The sequence below is a fragment of the Conger conger genome, chromosome 5 (genome assembly GCF_963514075.1).
Source record: "Conger conger chromosome 5, fConCon1.1, whole genome shotgun sequence".
NCBI classification, from domain to species: Eukaryota; Metazoa; Chordata; class Actinopteri; order Anguilliformes; family Congridae; genus Conger; species Conger conger.
In genome coordinates, this window is record NC_083764.1 from 5,038,008 (window position 1) to 5,063,021 (window position 25,014).

At 48.9% G+C, this 25,014-nt stretch overlaps 1 protein-coding gene across 1 annotated transcript; it reads right to left on the reverse strand.

Annotated features, from left to right (window-relative positions):
• ppp1r14c (protein phosphatase 1, regulatory (inhibitor) subunit 14C) lies at window positions 1–25,014 on the reverse strand. The gene is made up of 4 exons (XM_061242990.1): window positions 24,551–25,014; window positions 7,657–7,740; window positions 6,630–6,662; window positions 1–2,342 (listed from the first exon to the last, which is right to left on the reverse strand). The coding sequence occupies exons 1-4, from the start codon at window positions 24,785–24,787 to the stop codon at window positions 2,268–2,270; spliced, it is 429 nt and encodes a 142-aa protein (XP_061098974.1). The 5' UTR covers window positions 24,788–25,014; the 3' UTR covers window positions 1–2,267.

Below are 25,014 nucleotides of genomic sequence, written 5' to 3' on the forward strand. Positions count from 1 at the left end.
TTTATTTAAAACAGACGTGTCATTCTGCTTTATTATCAGCAAAACAACTCAATTACCACACATATTACATTTTTATAAAATAAAAACAAACGCTTGCAGATGTACGGAAAAGCAAATCCTGCAGAACTCTGTGAGTTTCTTTAATAAGGTATAAAAAGGAAAAGGCAGTTTAAATAAAAAGCTGGGTCTAAATATTCCTTTCGTGACACTTAATCCAGGCGGTTTGAAAACTCACACATTACCATCTCTCAAAACACTTATAACATCAATTTTAAAACCACTCAAAGCCCTGAATTGAAAGTCTCTTCATACACAAAATGAACATACCTGAATTCTTTTTACCAGAGGAAATATTAAAGAGATCTCTATTTATATTTCCAATACACAGTCTATGAGCAGTGTACACTCTGGAAATAACTGGTATTGGGAAAACAATCCGTTAAATAAAGAAGCAAAAAACAGCACCATATTTCTCCTGGTTTCCTAAAGTTATTGAGTAACTAAGTATAAACAGATGTACAGTGACACAGTAATGAGAACGACAGACACTTCTCTTAGCTTAAATTAGCCAGCGTACCCTTTTATTTCATGCCCCCTGTTTGTTTATACTCAGGGCTTAGTGCAGGAAATGGCACTTTCTGCTTTTTCTTCTCCTGCCTTAAAACCAGATGGTGTAGACAACGCAACCAACAGTCACCAAGCGTGTAACTGGCCTTTAGATGTATCCTGAAACAATATTGACCACCAATTCCTCAGAAATGACATTTAAATTGGTAGCATTTTTGTAATCTGAAGATTTAACGTAACCGCATCAAAAACAGAAAACTAAAAACGAAAAAAACAAGGGTGGTGTCAGGCTTCTTCCATTCTGTTTGCCACCAGGCGTAGCAGCCCCATAGTTTCCGGAACATTCTGAAGTGCCCAAGACAGGTGTGATTGAGGTCTGGAGCTATAGAGGCTTGTGAACTCTATATCACTTAGATTTATTTGTGCTAATTGTGCTTAGTCAAGTGCAGACAAAAAGCTAAATAAAGTAACAGTTGTTTAAGCCTACATAAATAAAAAAAACCTCGCTAGAAATAGCTACATCGAACAGGAATAAGATGGCAACTTAAATTACGTTCCAGTTAAACTTAAAAATAATAATAATAATAATAATAATAATAATACAGGTAACGTACACAGTGGTTGTGGTTGTGTCGCACTGAAAGGCTGGAGACTTTGAAAGCACTAATCATAGAGGCTTCGCAGCCACACGCTGGACTACTCCAAGCAAGAGCCGAAGGCGGTCTGACCACCTATTAACCTGGGTTTGTCGGGCCCAACAGAAGCCAAGTGAAAGGCGGTAGAATGGATTTAGTCTGATTGTTAAGCCACTGATCGCTACCTCAACTGTCTCAGGTTTAGACTGACAACTGGAAGCGACTATCCCTCCCCCGTCTCACTAAATGAATAGCTCATGCAGTAATGCCATCTGCGCACTAGAGGGAGGGCGAAAGGCTAACAAAGCATCCATTAGCCGATCCCAGTTAAATATCTTTTGACATTTTGTGTTTATTTGTTAATGGCTTCACTGTGAATTTAAAAGGGTAGCTGGAACTGACATTTCCCCACAGAACATCATCTTTTAGCGATCCATTTTATGAATCCCAAAAAAGATATCTGTGGGCAAGAATTCTTACACGAATGGTTTTTCTACATACTGCCGCGGTAAAACAAAGTGATATGCAGGAGGAAAGACAAAAGAACGGTCGTCGCGACACGGTTGAAAAGGTGTTCTTGATTGCCAACCGCACTGCTGTAAGAGGCCACTAAGAGGATTTTGGTTGGAACAAAATTCACAGCCCCCCTGGGCGATTTCATTTCCCCCCCTTTCTCTGGGCAAACACACGTTCACCTTGCGGTTACAGTGTGTGTTCGACCAAACAGAGAAACAGATTAATCGGGGGAGAAAAAAAAAACTGAAATCCAAAAGTGTGAGGCTTTAAATATCGACCTACTGGCAAAAACAAAAAAACAGTTAAAACAATTAAAACCAGTTTAAGAGAAAGAAAATAAATAAAACGTCCTTCATGTAGTGGCCATTTTCTTTTTTTTTTTTTCTTTTTTTTGTAACATTTAAAATACAAACATTTCCTCGATCACGGTTAAAGAAAGAAGCGGGGGGGGGGGGCCCCGCACGCGGGGGTGGGGCCCCGGGGGCAGTGTGGGGCCCCGGGGCCGGTGTGGGGGGACGGCGGGCAGCGTGGGGCGGGCGCCGGCGGCCATTATAGAGGCTTCTTCTGCGGAGCGCTCAGCTTCCTCATCCCGCGTATCCGCCCCAGCAGCTCCTTCACAAAGTCCTGCAACACGAGGCCACACAGGGAGGTCAGCCGGGGAGGAGAGGGGGAGGAGCGGGGCTAGGGAGGAGAGGAGAGGGAGAGGAGAGGAGAGGGGAGTGGGGTTAGGGAGGAGAGGAGAGGGGGAGGAGAGGAGAGGGGAGTGGGGTTAGGGAGGAGAGGAGAGGGGGAGGAGAGGGGCGTGGGGTTAGGGAGGAGAGGAGAGGGGGAGGAGAGGAGAGGGGAGTGGGGTTAGGGAGGAGAGGAGAGTGGGAGGAGAGGGGAGTGGGGTTAGGGAGGAGATGAGAGGGGGAGGAGAGGAGAGGGGAGTGGGGTTAGGGAGGAGAGGAGAGTGGGGTGACATGGCTCAGGCAGTAAGAGCAGTCGTCTGGCAGTCGGAGGGTTGCCGGTTCGATCCCCTACCCGGGCTGTGTCAAAGTGTCCCTGAGCAAGACACCTAACCCCCAAATGCTCCTGACGAGCTGGTCGGGGCCTTGCATGGCAGCAATATTCACCGTGAGTGTGTGAGTGTGTGAGAGTGTGAGAGTGTGAGAGTGTGAGAGTGAGAGAGTGTGAGTGTGTGAGAGTGTGAGTGTGTGTATGAATGGGTGAATGAGAAGCATCAATTGTACAGCACTTTGGATAAAGGCGCTATATAATATGCCATCCAGGGCGGGGTTAGGGAGAAGAGGGGGCTCAGGAACTGGAAATGTGCCACGGCAGACATGCTAAAAGCTAAAGAGTTACAGAGCGTTTGTGTGTGTGTGTGTGTGTGTGTGTGTGTGCGCGTGTGTGTGTGTGTGTGTGTGCGTGTGTGTACTGCTGCCAACACAATAGCTATCCATGATTCTGCAGACTGATTTAAATCCATGAGCAGGGACAATGAGACGGGAAGCAGGAAGATCTGTGAAAGAACGAGTGATGGATGACAAAAGAACAAAAGAGAAAAGAAGCGGTAGACCATGACAGAGAGAGAGTGCAAGAGAGCGAGAGAACAGGGTTACTGCATGCGCATGCCTGCACATCTGCATGTGTGCATGCAGGACTGATGCGTTGCCAAAACCCCACTTCGGCCCGGTCACTGACTGCATTCCTAAACCTCGACAGGGAGAGGGGATCGGACCGAGCACTCAGTCATGCGACTGTGTGTGGTCAGTGTGATTGCACACAGTCTCTGGTGCATTAAACCCCAGACAGAAGAAGGTAGATTGAGTCCACGACTCATTCCTCAGGTAAAACAGAACTGCTGATATTCCCAATGCACCCTCTCGGAATACCAGCATCCTGGCCTGATCCCTTGGCCTCCGCATTATCCCCCCCACGCCTCGCCAAAACCCACCGGATATCTCTGCTCCCGATGACCGCCAAAAGCAGCCTCCGCTAAACGCATATTCAGTCTCTCCCTGACCGCGCTGAAAACAGAACCGGTGATTTACTGTCGGGTCAGCAGGGCGCCGATCTCGGATAAAAAAGGGAAAAGCAGGGGTCCACTCTGCGGCCGGTCAGCGGCTGTAATTCACGGACGCTCTGGCATAATTAGACATCTATTTCTGATCAGAAAAGGGGAGTGACGCCTCTGTGTCGGTCCCCTGGGGTTTCCCACGCACTGCAGCAGGGCTCAAACTGCCATTCGCCTCACAGCCCGGGAGCTTGGAGTCCCGTATCAAAACAAACCCGAGAGACTTCATCCCTCTTCACCACCTGTTCTAGGAGCGACCGCATACTACATACTTATAACCACAGTGACCGATGTCTTTCGCAAAACAATGTTTTAAAAAGAACTACACGATCACTACCCAGGGAACAAAGTTGTGTCCTTTGTGACAACATCTCTACACAACACACACCTCTTCTTCTCCATTGGCGAGTAGGTGTTCCTTATCCAGCAGGCCAATAACAGCATAATATCAGCGTCACAAGTAAGAACAACATGGAGCGTGTAACTATACAGGCTACAGGTCGGTGTTGGTAAAGGACATTTGTTTTTCCAGGAGTGGTGGATCAGTGAGCACTGGAGTAATTTGTGTTCTGTTCTGACGCGGGCAAATTGGGGTCAGGAAAAAACGGTCTGGCTGTCGGCCCCAGAGGCTGTGTGTGTGTGTGTGTGTGTGTGTGTGTGTGTGTGTGTGTGTGTCACACACACAGTCAGCGTGGGGGCACTGACCTGAGCTCTGAACATCTGGGCTGAACGCTCTCTGCAGCGTGGCCTACCTCACACGACAGCCACGGCCTGGGACAGATTCTACACCCGGGCCACCTCAGTCCCCCAAGCAGCAAAACTGCACTTCATTTCCACACAGCAACATGGCAGTTTAAAATGACTTAATTTACATCTCACTGCATAAAAAAAAAAAGTAGTCTATCCTTGTGCAGTCCACAGAAAATCATTTAAAAAAAGAAGCTACATTAAATAACAACAATGATTTAATATAGCCCAGCCATCTGAATTACCTTTGTCATCAACTACTACAAAGTCACCTCTTGCATAGATGAGTCTGTGAAAGAGAGGGGTGCAAACCAGCAGCAGCCCTCTCATACAGATGGTCACATCTTTTCACAACACAGCTTATTCTCCGGGAAGTGACCTTTCCTGAGACAGGTCTGCCTCACTCAAGACTTTCACTGACAGGTTAGAAACCACCACGGCAGGGCCGCGGTGGCACACAGCTAAAGTAACGGAGGACCTTGATGCCGGCATCAGTTCCTTACAGTTGCACACCGAGGACCGGGGTTCGATTCCTGGTCCCGCCGGGAGCCAATTGGCTCGCCGGTCCGAGGGAGGGACTCGGCAGGGGTTAGCAGGATCACCGCATACAACTGCGCCTCGGAATCACGGTCACAGGCTACGCTTGATGGCGTGTTGTTCTCAGTATCCAGATCCCTCTGGGCCCCTGAGGGACGGGGTCGTAAGCGCTGTATGCCCAGCTAACACTAATTGGAATAGATAGGGCACAAGTGGTCTGCAAATTGGGAGAAAATGGGAATCTCCGAATTCAGCCACCCGTTTCCACTGAGATCCCCCTGATCCCCCCCGAAACACCAAAGAAGCGTGCCCTGGCTGTAACCATGGTGACAGCGACGGAAAACCTAGTGACCCGTGCCCCACTGTCTGAGCTGCTGATAGGGTAACATCGATCCGCACCACTTCTACGGTCGTGTACACGTTCGCCAAGAGACACGGTGCCGGTCGTCACGTGAGGTAAGACTATAAAAAACTGGAACCAAGGAAGAACAAGTCAGCTGGTTTCCCCCCACCCTACCCCAGAGTCACTCAGCCCTGCCACAGCGCTCTTCTTCTCTGGTTCTCTCTCTATGCTGAGAGCTGTTCAGCGGGGGGGGGCTTCGCCCTCCGAACATCCTTCCCCTAAAGGTGCACTGGCATTTCTGCCGACTAAACAAACACGCTCCACTTCAGCCCTGGCTGAGCGGGGTTAAAAGAGAGTTACTCCGCCCCCTAGTGGTGAGAGACCCCAGGGATCGGCACAGAGGGCCCCAAAAACAAGGAGAGGGAAGAAGAAAAGTGCACAATGACGCAGACATTTTGCATAAACTGTAGTAATGTGGGGCGACATTGGCTCAGGAGGTAAGAGCACTCGTCTGGTAGTCGGTTCGATTCCACCTGCGGTGTGGGCAGGACACCAAAACCCCAAATGCTCCTGATGAGCTGGTTGGTGCCTTTCACGGCTGCCAATCGCTGATGGTGTGTGAGTGCGTGTGTGTGTGTGTGTGAATGAATGAATGAGAAGCATCTATTGTACAGCACTTTGGATAAAGGCGCTATATAAATGCCAACTATTAGCCACTATTTAACACAGACACTGCCTGGACCCTTAAGTTTCCAGACTGGGGTCAGGGCCCATTGGAAGACAGGCAGGGCTTATTCCACTCCTGTTGAACCAGATATTTAGTTAATCCGTTGGCTTGGATTTAAACGCCAATCAGCTTTGACTTATTGTTTCTCACTTGCATTGTTTCTTAACTTGCAAATATTTTCATTAATAAAACATCATTCCACTTTGAAGGGCTCACGGCATGCCTCCATTGTGTTGTGGCTGTCAACCGCCTATCCGTCATAACAGAGACCGCGGCATTACACGAAGTGGATTCCATAGTGCGTTTAACCACTTCAGAGCGACGGGCGACGGGATGATTGACACCTAGCTCAGCAGTCCAGTCAGGTCACCCAGACGGGCACAGAATAATTAAACACTGAAACAAAAGCAGGAGCAGACGACACAGAGACACAGTGTCAGACGGTGTCAGTCAGGGAAAGACGAACGCAGGCGTAGTTACGAGCAGAATAATACTCACGTCTGTGGGTTTGAAGCAGTCTGTCAGGGACTCCTGAGGAGAGGAGAGAAAATAATTAATAACCTTTACGGAAGGGTCAGAATGACAACGAAACACTTCTCCCCCTCAAATGTAAACACACAACTCCGTACAGAAGGGTCTATAATCCAGAGGGTTTAATATGAAGGTGAAACGCTTTAAATTGGGGAGGCAAGACAAGGAAACGTGTCACCATTTTAAGAGATGCAGCCATTGCATTCTGCACTACACAGGATGTGATGTTAATTTCCTTCTGCTTATACTTGGCTGTGCAGAAAGGCCCAGCTCAGATGTTCCTAATCTAGCATGGTTTCGACCAACCAAATAACCAGACAACAAACAACAATATTATACACTCAGTGACCACTTTATAGGTAGACCTGTACACCAGCTTGTAAATGCAAATATATAAAATCAGCCAAGTCAAGAGGTTCAGCTGTTTTTCTGACCGAATGTCAGCTAGTCTAAGGAATCTAAGTGAGTCAGAATGACGAGGCAGAATAACCGGAAATAAGGAATGCGAAAAGTAAAAAGTAAAAAGAAAATCACCCTCGTGCCGTACGCTAACAGGGCGAATGTGAAAACAAAAACACGTGAGTTAAAGGGAACACGTTTAAACAACAACATGCCAACCTTCAGCTCAACCCACTAGTGGAGGTTTAACAATAGAAAGAAAAAAGAAAAAAGGTAGCATGTTGAGCTGGGTGTTTTATTATATGGTAATAGTTGAGCCGATCAAGCAATCCTGCCACATTCCAACGTCGAGAACTACCGCTCCCAGCTTCACTGTCAGGTACAATACACAGCTTTTAGAGCCAGCTACAGTAAGTACTCTACAGTGTGGTTTAATTTTAAACTCAAGTGCAAAACTTTTGTTTTGGAGCACAATTTGATTGCGTGAGATGTTTGTGTCTGTGGCTATAGGTTGCACGCTGTCCCCATCCCCGGTCCAGAATCACTTTGACCACATCCATCCCCCAACAGGTGAGTCTCGCCCAGGTGAGCTCACCTGCAGTTTCACGGCCCTCTCATCCTCGCCGTTCACCTCCAGGAGGTCGTCGATGTCGATCTCCACCTCGGGCATCTCCTCCTCCTAGAAGGCCAGGGGAAAAAAAAAAAGAAAGACTTTCAGCGAATGAGATCACAAACTCCATTACAGAGTCTCAAGCAGGAACCAGACATTCTAATTAAAGGCCAGTGACACCAATCCATTGAACCGTCCACCGCACTTGCTCCCAAGGAAGTGCTGCCAGTAAGAGTGATGTCATGATCATCCTTCAGAAGAACTTGCGGGAGAACCTAATTAATTAAGGAAGGCTGCCATTTTAATGTCCCAGAAAGCCTGTGGTTTCTGGAGCGCATTGCTGCTAGGCTCTGCTGACATTTCCACAGCGAAAGAGGCTTATGTCCGTGCATTTATTAGCATTTATTATCAAAAGATGGCATTAAGATGGCAGAAGAGGACTGGGGGGGCGGGTGATGCAATTGACTAATAATATATGAACCAAAGGTCCCAGACAAAATCAATAAAACATCATGTACAGTACATGGAAAGAATGGTTACAATGGTTACACAGCGATCTTTAGAAGGATGCATTTGCAGTGCGGTTGCATAGATGAGAATGTTAAACACCCCATGTAATTATGATAAGAAATGTGCTCCACTCAATATATTGAATCAGGCTGGGTGCTGAGCCCACAAAGTATAAAATTAACGATATTAAGGACCACACTACTATGAAAATAGTATCGTTTCCCCCCATAATGCATGTCCACATTCTACCCAACACACTAAGAGGGGGATAATATGAATCACTCCGATCAACTTGTGAACCCAACTCATACAAGATGACCTTTATTCATTTAAGGAGCAGGATTTTAAAAAATTATTTTTTAAAAACATAATGCCCCTCAACCAGATGCTAGTTATTGAAGGACACAATCGCCCAAAATTTGTCTTCAGCACTACAGCCCCCCCCCCATGGACCAAAGCAGAGCAAAACAAAGATACCAAAATGGCAAAAAAGAACATAATGGTCGGAGTTGTAGGATCATCCACAGTTAATGGGGCTGTGTACGGAGCACAGAGACCTCTCAGAGGGAGGAGAGGAGTCTGTGTGCAGGAGAGCCATTACACGCCAAGCTCCCTGGAGCAGGCACTACTGCACCTCAGACCTGCAGAGGTCTGTCAAACCCGCTCCTTTATTCTCCCTGACTTTACACAGCACGCCGGCGAGGTTCAGGCATCACCCGGGCGCCCCCACGCGCACGCTCCCCCAACAGAAACAAAGCTCTCTCTCCCCGCTCTACGAAGCTCCAAACGTGCCAGGAGACACCCGTCTCACCCCGGAGAAGGCCTGCCACGACACGGACCGAACAAGAGCTTTCTGAAACCACACGAGCCTCGCGAATCGGGAGGTTATGAATAGCTCATCGCCGCAGGGGGAAAAGGATTTTACCATCAGGAGAACGTGTACGGGAGGGTTGGGCGGGTAGACATCGCTGTGATAGAGTGGTGCATCATGGGCAATTTCTGCTGAATTAATGCACAAAAACCCAGACACAAGCACAACGGATACAGGATTAATTCACCATTTTAGAAATGAGCACCCATTTCTCCATTCTGTTCAAAGGGCTGCCAAGTGAAGTCATTTTCTATGAAGTACAGTATTATAGTCATATTCTAATCTTCGCCTACCCCCACACCACACCACCGTTTCTAACTAATATAAAGGCATCATTTTCAGTCCATTAGATTATTTTAGTCGTTCATTTTCACTTTCAGTATAAAAATGCGCAACCCTACAGAAGCCCTGTGAAAGCTGCTAATTCTGACGTCAGTCAGGGTGGCAGAACAGGATCAGCTCCGGTAATTAACTGCACGGGAGTCGCCCGTAATTGCCCCCGTGATGAATTTCATGGCGCCTTTTTATAAGAAAAGACCTTTAATCAGATTAAAAGGTCAAGAGATCGGGTTCTTAAAATCATCCCGTGACATCAACGTTCCATCAACGCCCCCCCTCTTGGGGAGTGAAATTTAATTGAGCTCCGATTGGTCTCGGAAAGATCGGCCTCCCTGCTCATCCCAAACCGGAGAGACTCTTAAAACACTTAACACACTTTTCATTACGGCCCGGGGAAAGCAGCGAGAGCTTTGTGAAAAGTCTTTAACGCAGTTCTTCCCGTTTAAGAGCCTGTGGAATCGATACTCCCAGTCTATAGGAACCTCCCCGTACGGCTCAAGCACTCACACCACTGACGCCGCAGGGTACCTAAACGAGGTGTTGATTGACAGCTACGCTTCCCGTGGAAGCCCCGGGTGCAGGAGAGCAAGGCGGGGTTCAAACTAACGGCAATACGGTTTATGATCGGTTCAATCGAACCGCGCTAGGATTCATTCTCAACTACCACATGAGCTCAAAGATGAGACTTTTGTGGACTGATGGGCATTGATGAGATAAGGGCTTTAAGGCCTGCATTTTTGTTTGTTTGTTTGTTTGTTTGTTTTAATCAGCTAGCAATCCAGACCAAAGAAACAAAGCAAGGCGAGTAAACTGTGTAATCCACAGCTTTAATTGTTCAAATAGGTTGCGGAGTAACAGCAAAAACAAGTCGACTCTGTGGCTCTCGAGGACCAGGGTTAGGGACCCCAGCAGACCCTGTGGCTCTCCAGGACCAGGAGTGAGGACCCCAGCACACCCTGCGGCTCTCCAGGACCAGGGCTAGGGAACCTAGCACACCCTGCGGCTCTCCAGGACCAGGGCTAGGGACCCCAGCAGACCCTGTGGCTCTCCAGGACCAGGGCTGGGGACCCCAGCACAGCCCCTGATTTATTAGGTCAGATGGACAGACGGGCAAGTGGAGCAGGGCATTAAAGATGATCTGGGGCAAACTGAACCCATTGAATCTGCATCTGCAGACAGAGCCTGAGGTTCTCAAGCACGGCGAATTCTGCATGTTAAACGAAGCGTGACGACCCGGTCCAACCCAGCCCAATATCCCAGCGCTCACTGCGTCTGGAAAGAACTCCCGAGGCAATTTGTTTAATATTTGCATTGCCTCAAGGGAATTATGGCCTGAGATTTAAAAGCTTCGATGCTTCCAAACCATACAGAAGGGCTGAAGCGCACGAGCCACAGGCCTGAGACAGAACTGCGCAGCTGAGGAACCTGGAGCCACAGGCCTGAGACAGAACTGCGCAGCTGAGGAACCTGGAGCCACAGGCCTGAGACAGAACTGCGCAGCTGAGGAACCTGGGGCCACAGGCCTGAGACAGAACTGGGCAGCTGAAGGACCTGGGGCCACAGGCCTGAGACAGAACTGCGCAGCTGAGGAGCCTGGAGCCACAGGCCCAAGACAGAACTGCGCAGCTGAGGGACCTGGGGCCACAGGCCTGAGACAGAACTGCGCAGCTGAAGGACCTGGGGCCACAGGCCTGAGACAGGACTGCGCAGCTGAGGAACCGGGAGCCACAGGCCTGAGACAGAACTGCGCAGCTGAAGAACCTGGAGCCACAGGCCTGAGACAGAACTGCGCAGCTGAGGGACCTGGAGCCACAGGCCTGAGATAGAACTGCGCAGCTGAGGGACCTGGAGCCACAGGCCTGAGACAGAACTGCGCAGCTGAGGAACCGGGAGCCACAGGCCTGAGACAGAACTGCGCAGCTGAGGAACCGGGAGCCACAGGCCTGAGACAGAACTGCGCAGCTGACACACTGGACACACTGCAATGACTGCGCAGTCTCTGATGTCATAAACAGACGGGCTGGCGAAGAATGAAACTGCAATAAACCGGTCTGAAGCCGCTACCAAAGCTAGGGGCGATATCCCAGAAGGCTTTGCACTAATGCCACTGAAGCAAGGAGTTCCCGTGAGACTAATTTCTGTGATTTGGGTTTGGAATTTCAAAAGTCAATATCAAAATCGCTGCTCCGTTTTTAAAAGTCACACTTTACAACATTACAACTGTGTTTAAGGATGACGACGCGTTGACAGCACAAAATGGAATTGTGTAGTTTCGCAAAATTGCATCTTACTTTGGAAGTAAAAAGCAATCCAAACGTGAAAATATCCTTGAAATGATGAACAGGACACCATGCTTATTTCACAGCTATGAACAAGTAATTGCATGCGTTAATGAATGATCTGACAGGCACCAGTTCCTCAGTGTTGAAAGCAGATGTCAAGGCAGCTTCACTTCCGGTACATAATGCAGTCATTACATACACAAGTATAATGTCAAAATACCACTGCATTAGTCACCATCAATAATACCCATTACCGAGGTTAAAGATAACGCATTTTCATTCATTTAAAATGTTCCTCACATACAATAGCGACTCAAACTGACACTCGGCTGATGCATAGACCAGTTAATGTTGTCGACATGATGGACTTTACATTAAACTGTAACAAAAGCCCAGGAACTGCACATTTATTTCACTCTGCGTGAAAGCCCTGAGGTGATCTGCCGTTAAAGTGAAAGTGCTTTCCACTGGAGAAAAACAGAGAAAAGCTTTTATCTTCCGAGACAAAATCCAAAAAGGGTGTTCTTTGGAACAACAGTGATGAGAATGACATAAGGATGGCATGGCACCCTTGATTCAGATGCCTTAAAAAGCCTTTATTATGCGGCTAATGCATAGGCGATAATTTAAAAACACGCACTGATGCGTTCCAGCACACAGGCCAGGGTGAATTGGCAGAGGTGAGGCACAGTCAGGTGTACATGTAGACCCATGCTGATACACAACACACGTGGGGTACCCCACACACTTACGCACAACAGTTTCCACTGGTTTTTACGCAAGTAGCGTGTACTGGAAGTCAATGAGATGCAAAATCCAGAGGACTAGAGATTAACATGCAAACATCCTCTCAGGATTGGGTGTGCCACGTCACATGACCTTGTGATGTCATTTCCTGTCAAGGTCACAGGACAGAAAAGCGTCGCTCTCCGGTCCGTGTTGAACTTTGTCGCCCATAATATGACTGCGGACCCACAACAGTCATACACACACGCTCTAAATCCGCACGAACATGCCAACCATCTGGCCACAGCTTGTTCATTCCTGATCCGAAAAAAATCGCAAAAAAGGGCCAAATGCCCAAAGGAAAACCTACAATTCCGTGTAGCTGGACCGTAAAATCATCCATCACCAGGTCGCAGCAATAGACGGAAAGAGAACGGGCGAAACCAAGCGAGCAGGAGACGCTCTCCGAGAGCCTGCAGTTCATACACCTGTAACCGGAACGGGGCAGATGGCGAGGAAATGGAGTCACTCAGCCGTTAACCAGGTCATGAGGAAGACATATTAAAAATGAGGAAGGAAAGAAAGAGTGCCTGAAAAGAACAGAACAAGAAGAGAGGTGTGCACATGTTACTGCTGCATCTCAGAACAGAGAACACAACCACAGAATATGGAACATAATTACAGACAGAGAGGCTTCATTAACCAATCACGCAACAACGGGCGAGGCTAGAGATCTCTACAGTAATATGATTGGTTCAAATCACAGTCATTCATTAAAAAAGAAAATTAAAAAAATTAAATTAAATTAAAAAATTTTACTGCTGAAGATAAAAATTGGTCATTTTAATATGCCAAACTTTACCTCTGAGAAGTTACATGATTGCATAAAGCCCATGATTTGTAAGGTCAGTGATGTTCCCTGTTGATCTGGGGAAGGGGGGGGGTTAGCTTTAATTATAGATTTGTAGTTAATTTATGCTTTTTATCCTCAGCAGTGAAGACTGACGTGAAGTCAGGAGATTTTTCTCCCTCTCCCCCCTCTCTTCCCCTCTCTCTCTCCTTCTCTCAGTGCTCGTTTGTCATCTGCACTCAAAAATAGATCCTGTCTGAGGATCATTCTCACTCCGCAAAAGACATCTTCATACGCCCGTCTGAACAGCGACTTTTAAAGTGACTGTTACATAAGAAGGGATGTTAGGGAGCACAAACCCTCAAACTTCCAGATAAAATGAGGGAATAACTGGGGAGTGAAGACCTGGCACTCCAGGGGCTTCGCTTATCGCACGCCCCATTGTGTCCGCTCCAGCAGCGGTTCCACACGGGTGCGTCCTGAAAGGATTTGGGGGGCTGAATGTTAATGAGATGAATCATTCTACTTCTGGGCCACAGGATCCAGATAAAGGATGTCACAAAGATGTGCCTGATGACAGCAGTATCTCTTTTCATTTTTTTGCTTCTTTCAAGTCTTTCAAACACAAAGTTATACTTGTGTGCGGCACGGGAGTGTAAATCTCGGGGTCTCGCCTCAAGGCCCGTCACAGCCCGAAAGCGGGTACCGACCCAAAGATTCGGCAAGCACCGACACCAATTAGTCACCGGCCATACCTGCCGAACGGGTGGCGGTGGGTGTGTGCCCCAAGTGCGGGAACTACGCCTCCCTGAAGCACGGCACCGACGCAGCTTCAGTAACGCATCGGGGAAGCCCCGCGCACGTCTGTATGAAACGGTCAACACACTGCGCCCAGTCAGACCAGATGAGCGGACATGTTGTGCAGAATCACTGCGGACACAGGCTGTAATGCAGGCCCTAATGACATCTGGCGTGTCAACGCGCTCACGCCCTCGCGCTGCGACAGATGCAGGTCGGCTCCCGCGGAAGCGCTGCATTGTGGGAGCGTGGGCGTGGGCAGAGCCGCTCCGGCGGGATTGGCGGGATTGGCGGTTCTGGGGAACGCGAGCGGCGTCTCATTCCCAGCCGGAGGGGGAACGGGCCGGAAAGTGGGTCAGCAGCGCGATTACTCACGGTCTACAGGAGGCGCTGTGGCACGCACGGGCAGAGGGGGGGGGAGGGGGGGGGGGGGATGGACTCACTCTCACACACACTCACACACCCACACACGGAGAGGGGGATGGACGGACACACACACACACACACACACACACACACACACACACACACACACACACAGGGAGAGAGGGGGATGGGGAAACATACACACGGTGAGAGAGGGGGATAGGGAAACACACACACACACACGGTGAGAGAGGGGGATAGGGAAACACACACACACACGCACACACACACACACACAGGGAGAGAGGGGGATGGGGAAACATACACATGGGGAGAGGGGGGGAGGACGAGACGCACACACACGCACTCTACACAAATAGACACACACACACGGTGAGAGAGGGGGATAGGGAAACACACACACACACACACACACACGGTGAGAGAGGGGGATAGGGAAAAACACACACACACACACACACACGGTGAGAGAGGGGGATAGGGAAACACACACGCACACGCACTCTACACGTGTGCACGGACACAGACACTGCAACATTTCACAAGGTGAGGAAATAAAAGGATGATGGCCTGTAGTGTAGTGGTTAAGGTACCTAACCGGGACCCGCAAGGTTGCTGGTTCGATCCCCGGTGTAGCCACAATAACAGCCGTTGGGCCCTTGAGCAAGGCCCTTAACCCTATCCATGGGAGGATTGTCTCCTACTTGGTCTAATCAACTGTATGTCGCTCTGGATAAGAGCATCTGCCAAAATGCCATTAATATAAAACTAAACATGCATCATGCCCAGTCATAGATAGCTGCAGAGTCTGCTGGACTTCAATGATACACAGTACATCATTAATGGGGCAGATTGACAGTTAACTCCTACCTGGTCTCTGGAGACCAAATTGGTTGATTGGCTGATGAAGTGAAAAACGCGACTGGTTCTACATAGCATGAGTCATTTGCACAGAATTTAGGTTCATATGTGATACATTATTGTGGTTCCATTTAGAGCTGAATTGCTTTTCTCAAGCATACGACTACCTTCATGAGCACTGAACATGGGCTCTTCAGACTGTTTCTTTCACCACTATATCTGTACAACTGTGTTCGTCCCATTTGTGGGATTCTTCATTCATATTTTCAGATCTTACTTTTCATTCATCCAATTAGAAAAAACAACAATGCTACCATGAAAAAGACTACGCAATGCCAGCAAACTGAACCAGCTAAACCAAACCACGCGAGCCTTCAAATCTAAAAAACCCAAAAAACAAGCAAAACTCTTTGGAAAATCTCCCGGAAACATTTCTGGCAGGATTTAAACCGCTTTCGTTTCACGCAACGGTCCCGATCTGGCAGTGTGCCCCATCGCCTCCTCCAGGGGTGGGACCGTCGCTTTAAAACATCAGCGAACGGGAACGCCGAGAACACCGGATCGGGACAAACACGGAAAGCTGGCGTAGAGCCATGACTTTCCCCTCAGTCATTCCCGGACGCGTTCCGCATAAACAGCGGCAGTAAACACACTGGCACAGACCACGGGTGTCAGACTACAGCTCACCTCCATCTAAATCTACAGAAGAAAAAAAACAAACAAAATCAACAAAAACATCTGCCATCTGTCTCGCATGTAGACATAACCATTAAGCCCGTGTCTAATCTGCTTCCACCCGAATCCACTCACGATTTAAAACACGCTGGCTGCCATGTCAGACCCGTGATTAATGCCAGGGTCCACAGAACAGCAAACACAACACCTCTTTCTCTGTGACATCGCCATGGACGCCAAGGTCAGGGGAGGGGGAGGGGGGTTTCAAATATCACTGCTTTTATGATTACTCTTTTAAAAACAAGTTATCATTGTGGCACTACCCCTCATATGAGGTTAATTGTAGAATAAGCCTGATGTATTGTAGAATAACAGTTTATTGTGCTTATAAACTGTTTATTACCAATGTCATTAAAGTTGTAATAAGTCATGAAGTCACGTGTCAGTTTAAGAAATGTAAGATTGTTTAAGTCTATGTATGGTACAGAAGAATGAACCAATTGGAAACTCTTAAACTATGACCCGGTGATATATAATAATAATTTCATTTCTAAGCAGCCGTTTGCATATCGAAACAGGATTTTTCCAGTGTTCATGGTGCAGGATATTATCCACAGATGAATTCTCCAGTAAATCATGGGCGGTTGGGTAATCATCTCAGGCCTGTAATCAGCTCTGAGGTCTGTAGGACCAGCACTGCTGAACGTCTGATGAAGGCGCTGGAGGACTTGGGTCTTAAAAAAAAAAAAAAAACAAGTAGGCTAAATGTTTAGTACAGGAAAGTACAACAACTAGTCCTGGACTGGCAAAATGTGCATGCTTCACAAAAACAGATCTCCCAGTAAGTAGCCAGAAGAAACAACAAATAAGTAGCCTACACCTAGTTTTCAGTTGGTTGAAAAGAAAATGTACCGTGAGTCTGTGATGAATTTGCGTCTCAACCACTCACCAGTCCATCATCCATTCATCGGTTCTGAAGTCTGAAGTCGCTCACTCACAAAAACAGATTCTTCCCCACACACGCACACACACACACACACAGTGTGTGTGGCTCCCTTCGTGCGGACACTTCCTGGCAGCTGGGCACCCGTCGTGGCCCTCTGCCAGCTGGGTAAGCAGTGCTCCCATCCGGTGCCCTGAGTCTCCCCACATTACGGACTACATGACCTGCGCGCCTCCCTACACAGCCTGAGGCAGGAGTCGCACCAGGGAACGCACAACTGCCACAGGACAGCCCGGGAAATACAGTAAGTAGACTGACCAATCACAATGCATGTTGGTTAAATAAAATAAATAAAAACACTGTCAATCATTGGTTCTGGCTACAATTCCTGGTTCGCAACAGGGACAAACAGGGTAGTAGTATCCACCAATCATCTTCAGTGTCTGTAACCGGTGACATCATGGTTATGTTGAGTATTCTACCAGGACACACTCTCAGAAATAAAGGTGTGAAAAGTGCCTAAAAAGGTACAAATGCTTGTCCCTGGGGCAGTACCCTACAGGAACACAAAACTGTACCCTGAGCCAGAAATATGTATAAGTAATTTGTCCCGTTCTGCTTGGAAAATGCACTCATTTGTACTCAAAGAGAAAATTACTTACTTATTATTTTCATTACTGCATCCTTGAAGAACAAAAATGTACCTCCACTGCCACTTTATTTCTGAGAGTGCGGTGATGTCAGCATGGTCTTAGTGCCATGTCATTAACCCTGGGATAGAGAGGGGGGGGGGGGGGATGTGATGTTTAAAACCGCTGGGCTCAAAGGCTCTGGCCTGAGAATTCACACATATGCAATTAGCCCTGGGATGGAAGTCAGCAGGAAGCCTCAGTTTTAATGAGACGCCATTACAGCACACACTGCTGCTGTAGCCTGGAGCCAAATGACTTACGGTGAATCACCTCTGTAAACACCCAGCCGGGCGCAGGGATTGAAGGTAGAAATGCAAGCAGGAGTGTGCAACGTGCAACTATGTAAGGCACTGCCCTGCAAAGTAACAAGAGGTGTCTCTCACACACACACACACACACACACACACACACACACACACACACACACTTCTATGACGTTTCAGGTGCAAGTGATCCCTTTTTTACAGATCCCATGACACTCTTCGCATAGAGCAGGGGGTTCCCCAGTGTCCTGGCTAAATTCCCATCCCTGGGACTGTCAACCTGCCACCTAATCATCCCCCAATTCAATTGGCAAAGCATTGTTCTCTCCCTCTCCATCTCAGCTGATGTGCGGTGAGCATTCTGGTGCAAAATGGCAGCCGTGCATCACCCAGGTGGGCGCCTCCCTCAGCAGTGTAAAGAACTTTTGAGTGCCTGGAAAAAGCCCTATAGAAATGTTATGATCTACCCATCAGACACAAAAATAAAAGCGTATGTCCATCGGAGAGGCTGGGGAGTTACCCTGCTTTGAAAGGCAAAGCGGGGCCTGGTTTCCCGTACCTCCAGCGCCGCGGGCTGCCTTTCACAGGGCGTCGCGCAGAGCGGACTCCCCCGTCTTTACTGCACGTTGCACGTCCCCCCCGGCTGACGGGCAGATCGGAGAACGTTCTGGAAGCTCGGATCGCGGCCACCCGTCCCGCATCCCTGTTCCGTCGCCTGGGCTCGGGGTTCGTTAAGGGTTCAGGAACGGCAAGCACCGACAGCGAGCCAGGAGCGTCCCCTGAGCCTGCGACTGCAGGTGCTACGCTACGCTACGCTACGCTACGCTACGCCACCAAACAAACCCCAACACACTCACTCCCCCCCCCCCATGGGAAAGAAACACGGTCATTATTTTAGTTTGAGGGCTGAGTTATGGAAATCAAGACAGAGAGCGAGAGAGAGAGCGAGAGAGCGAGAGAGCAAGAGAGCGAGAGCGAGAGAGAGAGCGAGAGAGAGAGAGAGCCAGATAGCGCAAGAGTGATTTAACAGACTTAACATTCCCTTGATTTTGACCATCTGTTGTTTTCTTCAATAGTAAAATAATTTACTATCATTCTCATATGGCAGTGGAAGGGGAAAAAAAAAACATGTCTAAAGTAACGCAAAACTCTAAAAATATTTATATCACAGCGTTCACATCAGAGCATCATCAAGCATTCACATGGTCCACATTACCATAATTTACAGAAAAAAACATTTATAACAGACAGGGAGAGAGAGCAAGCAAGAGAAGGAAACGCTGAGGAGAGTAAAAGGAACAGAGAGAATCAGAGCGAGGGAGAGAGAGTGCGAGAGGAGAGCGGAAGAGGGAGAGAATCAGAGCGAGAGAGGGAATGAGAGTGAGGAAGAGGAGAGAGAGAGAGAGAGAGAGTGGTGGAGAGAGGAGAGTGGAGAGAGGCAACATGCATGTTTGAGGAGCAGAAATGGCCCACAGCTGCTGCGGTTCTTCCAGTCCAGAGAACAGACCTCCATGCGCAGACCCATACTCCAGAGAGAGAGAGACACACACACACACACACACACACACACACACACACACACACACACACACACACCACACGTACCCCAGGGGCGCACACACACACCACAGAGGCACACACACACCCCGCACACACACACACTCACAGTCACACACACACACCACACGTACCCCAGGGGCACACACACACACACACACACACACACACACAGACACACACACCCCGCACACACACACACACACACACACACACACACACACACACACACACCACAGAGGCACACACACACACACACACACACCACACGTACCCCAGGGGCACACTCACACACACTCACACACACTCACACACACACACACTCACACACACTCACACACACTCACACACACTCACACACACACACACACACACACACACACACACACACACACCACACACACCACACACACCACACACACCACACGTACCCCAGGGGCACACACACACACACACACACACACACACACACACACACAGGGAGGGGGAGGGGCTACACCCTTGCACAGAACCCAGCGTTGTGCAGTCCCTACAATCGCCCTGGCAACAGCGTGGCAGAGGGCAGTGGAACCCTGGGGCTGGGGCAGGAACGACTGGCACCCCTCCCCCTTTAACTTCTTCCACAGAACGATGCAGCCTTGTGGCAATATTGCTCCCAGAATGCAAATCAGCCCGGCAGACATCGACCAGATGCAGGAGCCACCGCGAGTGAGTCAATAACCATCTGAGGCCTTTCTCAAATGAAGAGGCTTTATTTTCAGAGTAGTTCCTGTGTGTGTGTGCATGTATGTGTATGGTGTGTACACAGTGTGTGGTGTGTGTATGTGTATGGTGTGTACACAGTGTGTGGTGTGTATGTGTATGGTGTGTACACAGTGTGTGCATAGTGTGTGCTGTGTTTGTATACATAGCGAGTGGGTGAGTGGTCAGTGTGGGTACATAGTATGTGGCGTGTGTGTGTGTATGTATGGTGTGCATACACAATGAGTGGTGTGTGTATACAGTGTGTGTCTATGGTCGTGTGTGTGTGTGTGGTGTGTGTATACGTGTGTGCGCATGCGTGTATGCAGTGCGTTTGTGTATACATAGTGATTGTGTGCGTGTGTGTATGGTGTGGGTACACAATGGGTGGTGTGTATACAGTGTGTGTCTGTGGTGTATGTATACGGTGTGTGCGCGTATACATAGTGATTGTGTGTGTGCGTGTGTGTGTGTGTGTGTGTGTGTGGTCAGTTTTGAGTCATGCTTGGCTTCCTCCGTTGGATACGCAGGCTCACTGGAGTAGAAACACACTCCCGGCTCCCCAGCACAGGAGATTGGGACCAGAGCACCTCCACCCGACAAACACCACCACCTTCCCCTCCACCCCGACAAACACCACCACCACCACCATCACCATCAGCATCATCATCATCACCACCACCACCACACAGCCTTCCCATTCCCAATCCTGGGATTCGGAATTTGGAATTCCACATTAAACCCCTCGATCACAGAGTGAAGGTTAACGTCGACAAAACGTTCTTTAAATCCCGGAGCAAAACGGACACTCGGATCTAGGAAAACGTGGCTGAAAGGGGAAAATTTCTACCCTTCAGGCTCCAAATTACCCCAGTGAGCACCCCCCCCCCAAGAAATGGCTATTACAATTTAGCTACGCGTGAAATCTCACGGTGTTCAATGGCGCTAACTGAAAACGGATGAATTAAGTACTGCGATGTCTTAATCGCTTCAGCACAGTTTGTTAATTAATATGCAAATGCCGGGTTTGTTTAAAAGGGCCACACCCGGGGGAACAAACATGTGAAATTCAGCAGTTTCAGGGGCCAGAGTTTGGCCCCCGACACTACAGCGCGGTGGGGGAGGATGGTAAACGCATTCACCCTGCCGCTCGGTCTCAGCTTTGCCATAGCAGCCCTGCCAATGAGGTTATCTGAAAGGGAGACCTCTCTAATGAACGCTCTCTGTGTTTAAGGGAGTACAGTACGGGCTCCGGGGAAGCTGGGCCGATGTTGGGCTGCTGGAGAGCCGGCCTGGGATCAGATTTAAACATGAAACCGATCTGACTGACCTTAAGGCAGGCCCTGCTGAGTCAGCACGCCTCGTGTCCGTCTGTCCATCAGCCTGTCTGACCGTCCAGGCAGGCTCTGCTGGCTTCCCGGCAGCCGAGAGGGAGGGGGGGGGGGGGTAATCGATTTTCGGGTACCGCAAACTCACCACGGTGCTCCACATCGTGCCAAAATGGAGCATTACATTACAGTAATTTAGCTGACGCTTCCATCCAAAGCGACTTACAGTTGATTAGACTAAGCAAGGGACAATCCCCCCCCCCCGGAGCAATGTGGGGTTAAGGGCTTCCTTCCTCAAGGGCCCCAACAGCTGTGTGTCGCGCCTACACTGGGGCTCGAACCGCCAACCTTCTGGGTCCCAGTCACGTACCTTAGCCACTAAGCGACAGGCTGGAGCAGATCTTTCTCCACATGACGGTGAAGGACACAGCTTCGCACAAACCTGGGGGGTGGACAGAGATAATCTCTCGCTGACCCCCACCCTCGCCCCCATCCCCACCCTCCCAACATCCAGACCGGCAAAGGGGTGGTCGGTCGTTTCCATACCCGCCCATTAAACTCAGTTTTTCAGGGAACCGTTAACAGGCTAATGCTAACCCAGATCCACTTCACACATCATCCAGACTGCACTGCCGTAAAAACACAATGCCACCGACAGGCTTGCCCTTCCCCCATGAATTCTCCACCTCTCCGACACAGGCCTGGCAGGTAGGTGCTAACAGGAACCATGTGCAGTTGAGTGAGAGTGGAGAGGGGGGGGATGGAGATTGGCGTGGGACACAGCTGGCGTACAGACTTCCTGCTGTAAAGTCACATGACCTTGTGAAGTGAAGGCAGATGTGGTTACCACCTGGCTGTTGCGGGTTTGCCACAGGTGAATAAGAAGCACTACAACGCACTATGCAGCAAAGCTACAGACCATCGTCAACTAAACCGTTTTCCGAATTATTTTCCAAAAAATACAACTCCCTTAAGATGCGCATGGTGAAGCCTAAGAACTAGAAGAGATTGAGCGTACCAAAAGCCTTAATTCCCATCCTAGCATCAGCCTGTTAAAATGAGGATTTGTACGACCATAGACTATCAATAAGAACTCTTTGAACAGCCAGTCCCATTTTACACATCTTACCCCTAGGCAGAATCTTTTAAAGTTTTTTATGTTCCATTTATTTCGCGTTCCACTCTCTTATGCCGTTTAAGAGCCTGTCATCTCGGGAGCAGAAGCGCGCATGACATCTGAGAACGCAAATCATGGGTGCTGACAGGGGGAGAAAGCAGGTGTCCCCGTCCCCAGTTCGCGCGCTCTCAAAGTGATGTGCGCAACCGCGTGACCCTCCTTCCCTTGCGGGTTCTTGCGCGAGGCACCTCCCTCGTACGGTTTTGATGTCTACTTTTCAAAAAAAAGAAAAAAAGAAAATTGCTTATTCTTGTCTGACCCACTGAGACAAGTGATCGATGCCTCCAAATGCCAGGGATGAACAACTCGTTTTGACATTGCGTGCAACTCCTCTCTCCTCCCTCATACAACAGCCTCCACCCGATCTTTTTTCAATCAACTAACCCGCTCAATGAACGTAATTGCCGGGGAAGTCTCTCAGCGAGGCGGCTGTCAAACGCACGCCAGTCCGCGGCTTAAACAGACGGCTGCGTCTGCGCACTGGCGGCGCGTCTGTAGAAATTCTCACCAAGAGAATGGAGGTCAAAGAGAAGTCACGGGATTGGCTGGCGTGGGTTCATTAGCATATCGAGTCCGATCCAGGCCGCCCATCCCCCCATCCGCTCAATCTCTGTCAGTCATGCAGAATTTGACACACAGAAGTGAAAATAAATAAATACATACATAAAAAAATCTTAAAATTCTAAGCATGTTTGACCATCATGGTCTGGCCAGCACTGCACCTCTTCAGAGCAAAAAAAACAAAAAAAAAAACGGGCAAATGCTGCAACCACACTCCCGGGAGGACGAGTGCCCATTATGCCAAAGCAGCCTGCCAGTCGTGGTTCTGCATCCGTAGCGTTGCCCTCTAATTAAATCAATGAATGGAGGCTAAAACTGACCTAACATCGCTCCAGATCCGAGAATAGAAAGAGCCATTTTAACAAATGTATCATTTCAGTCAGTCAATCTCTGGTGCATCTAAATCTGTGGAAATCGTGTTTAATATTAAAATAGGAGATTCAATCTGATTTTTGGGTAAAATTATGGGTCACGTTAGGTTAGACTCATGCAAGGTCGCAACAATTTTCAGAGATGATACATTTCTGAAAATGCAAAGAAAGAAAAACAGCAATATAAATATCAAAAGAAGAAATCCATTAAAACGGTGCAGCCTTGCCAAGCCAAAGGCAAAGTATGGGCGACAATTCAAGCGGACAATAAATGCTTCACGTTGCATAAACTCCAGGTAACAAATGTGCATTTTCCAACGCCAATATATCCCCTGACACAATATCCGCCAATGCAGCATGCACGGCAAACCGTTAATCGTTGGGAGACGACGAACAGACACGGAATTGCATAGAAGTAGGTCTACCCGCTCGTCTAGCGCCTATCAGGATCCTGACTTCGCTGAACTGATGCTGCATTGCCGACCGAACGAGACAAAAGACGAGCATCGTCCTACAGTCGCTACGGCGGTCCTCCGAATAGACACCTACTTTCACGGCACAAAAGCCACCGTGCATGCTAAACCCTTTGAAGCAAAACACATCAGGGCTATTTTATGGTCTAGACAGGGTTTTCCTCTTTTTTGGAGGAGGAGGAGGTGGGAGTGGGGGTGGGGGGGGGGTTGTGCACAATAAGGCAGCATATGTCGGTTTAGCACAAAACAGCCGTTTGAAATTTTGCATCCAGTCGCCAGACGTCACAGGTAACCCATGTAATGCATCATTGTCACATGAACGAGGGATCAAGTCAGCTATGCGCTCGTTTATTCTCAACCCCATGCACACGTACACACACAATCTGCAGCAGTAACACGCAAACCAGCCGGGTCAAGTCAAACTAGTTGGCTAAAACGGACGCGGGCGCACCGGCGCAGCAACCGACGTCTTACCTCGCAGTCGTACAGCTCGCTAAGTTGCTCGATGATCCACTCTTCTAGGATTAGCCTTTTCCTCAGTTCCTTTCTGTCGTATTTCACGGTGACTTTGCCCTGTTTCTTCTGGACCGGGTCATCCCGCGGCACCGGACCGGTGCCCGCGCAGCCTCCACCCCCGGGAGCAGCCTGGAAGAAAACCCTCCCCGCGGGAGGAGGGAGCTGGGCGGTCGTCTCCGTGCCGGTAGCTGACATTGTGTGTGCGGACTGCTCACTGCGTTAAAACAGACTGGATATATGCTCCCAATATTAAACACCTGCTATTTAAAGCACCACCACATCAAAAGGGAGGCGCCTTTCAACCAAATTCACTCGGCTGCTTTAACGCTTTCGGCGCTGGCCCGTTTTTGCGGTATGTGAGAGGGGAGTGGATGGAAGGCAATCGCCGTACTTCAGTGAATCGCTCTGGGTTGAGTGCGGCG

What these genes read in the sequence shown, in the direction of transcription:
- ppp1r14c (XM_061242990.1), bottom strand. Translation starts at nt 24,787, where the DNA reads ATGTCAGCTACCGGCACGGAGACGACCGCCCAGCTCCCTCCTCCCGCG. An exon ending in GCGAGCTGTACGACTGCGAG is followed by an intron (nt 7,741 to 24,550) that starts GTAAGACGTCGG and finishes CTGGCCTTCTAG; the next exon opens with GAGGAGGAGATGCCCGAGGT. An exon ending in AGAGGGCCGTGAAACTGCAG is followed by an intron (nt 6,663 to 7,656) that starts GTGAGCTCACCT and finishes TCCTCTCCTCAG; the next exon opens with GAGTCCCTGACAGACTGCTT.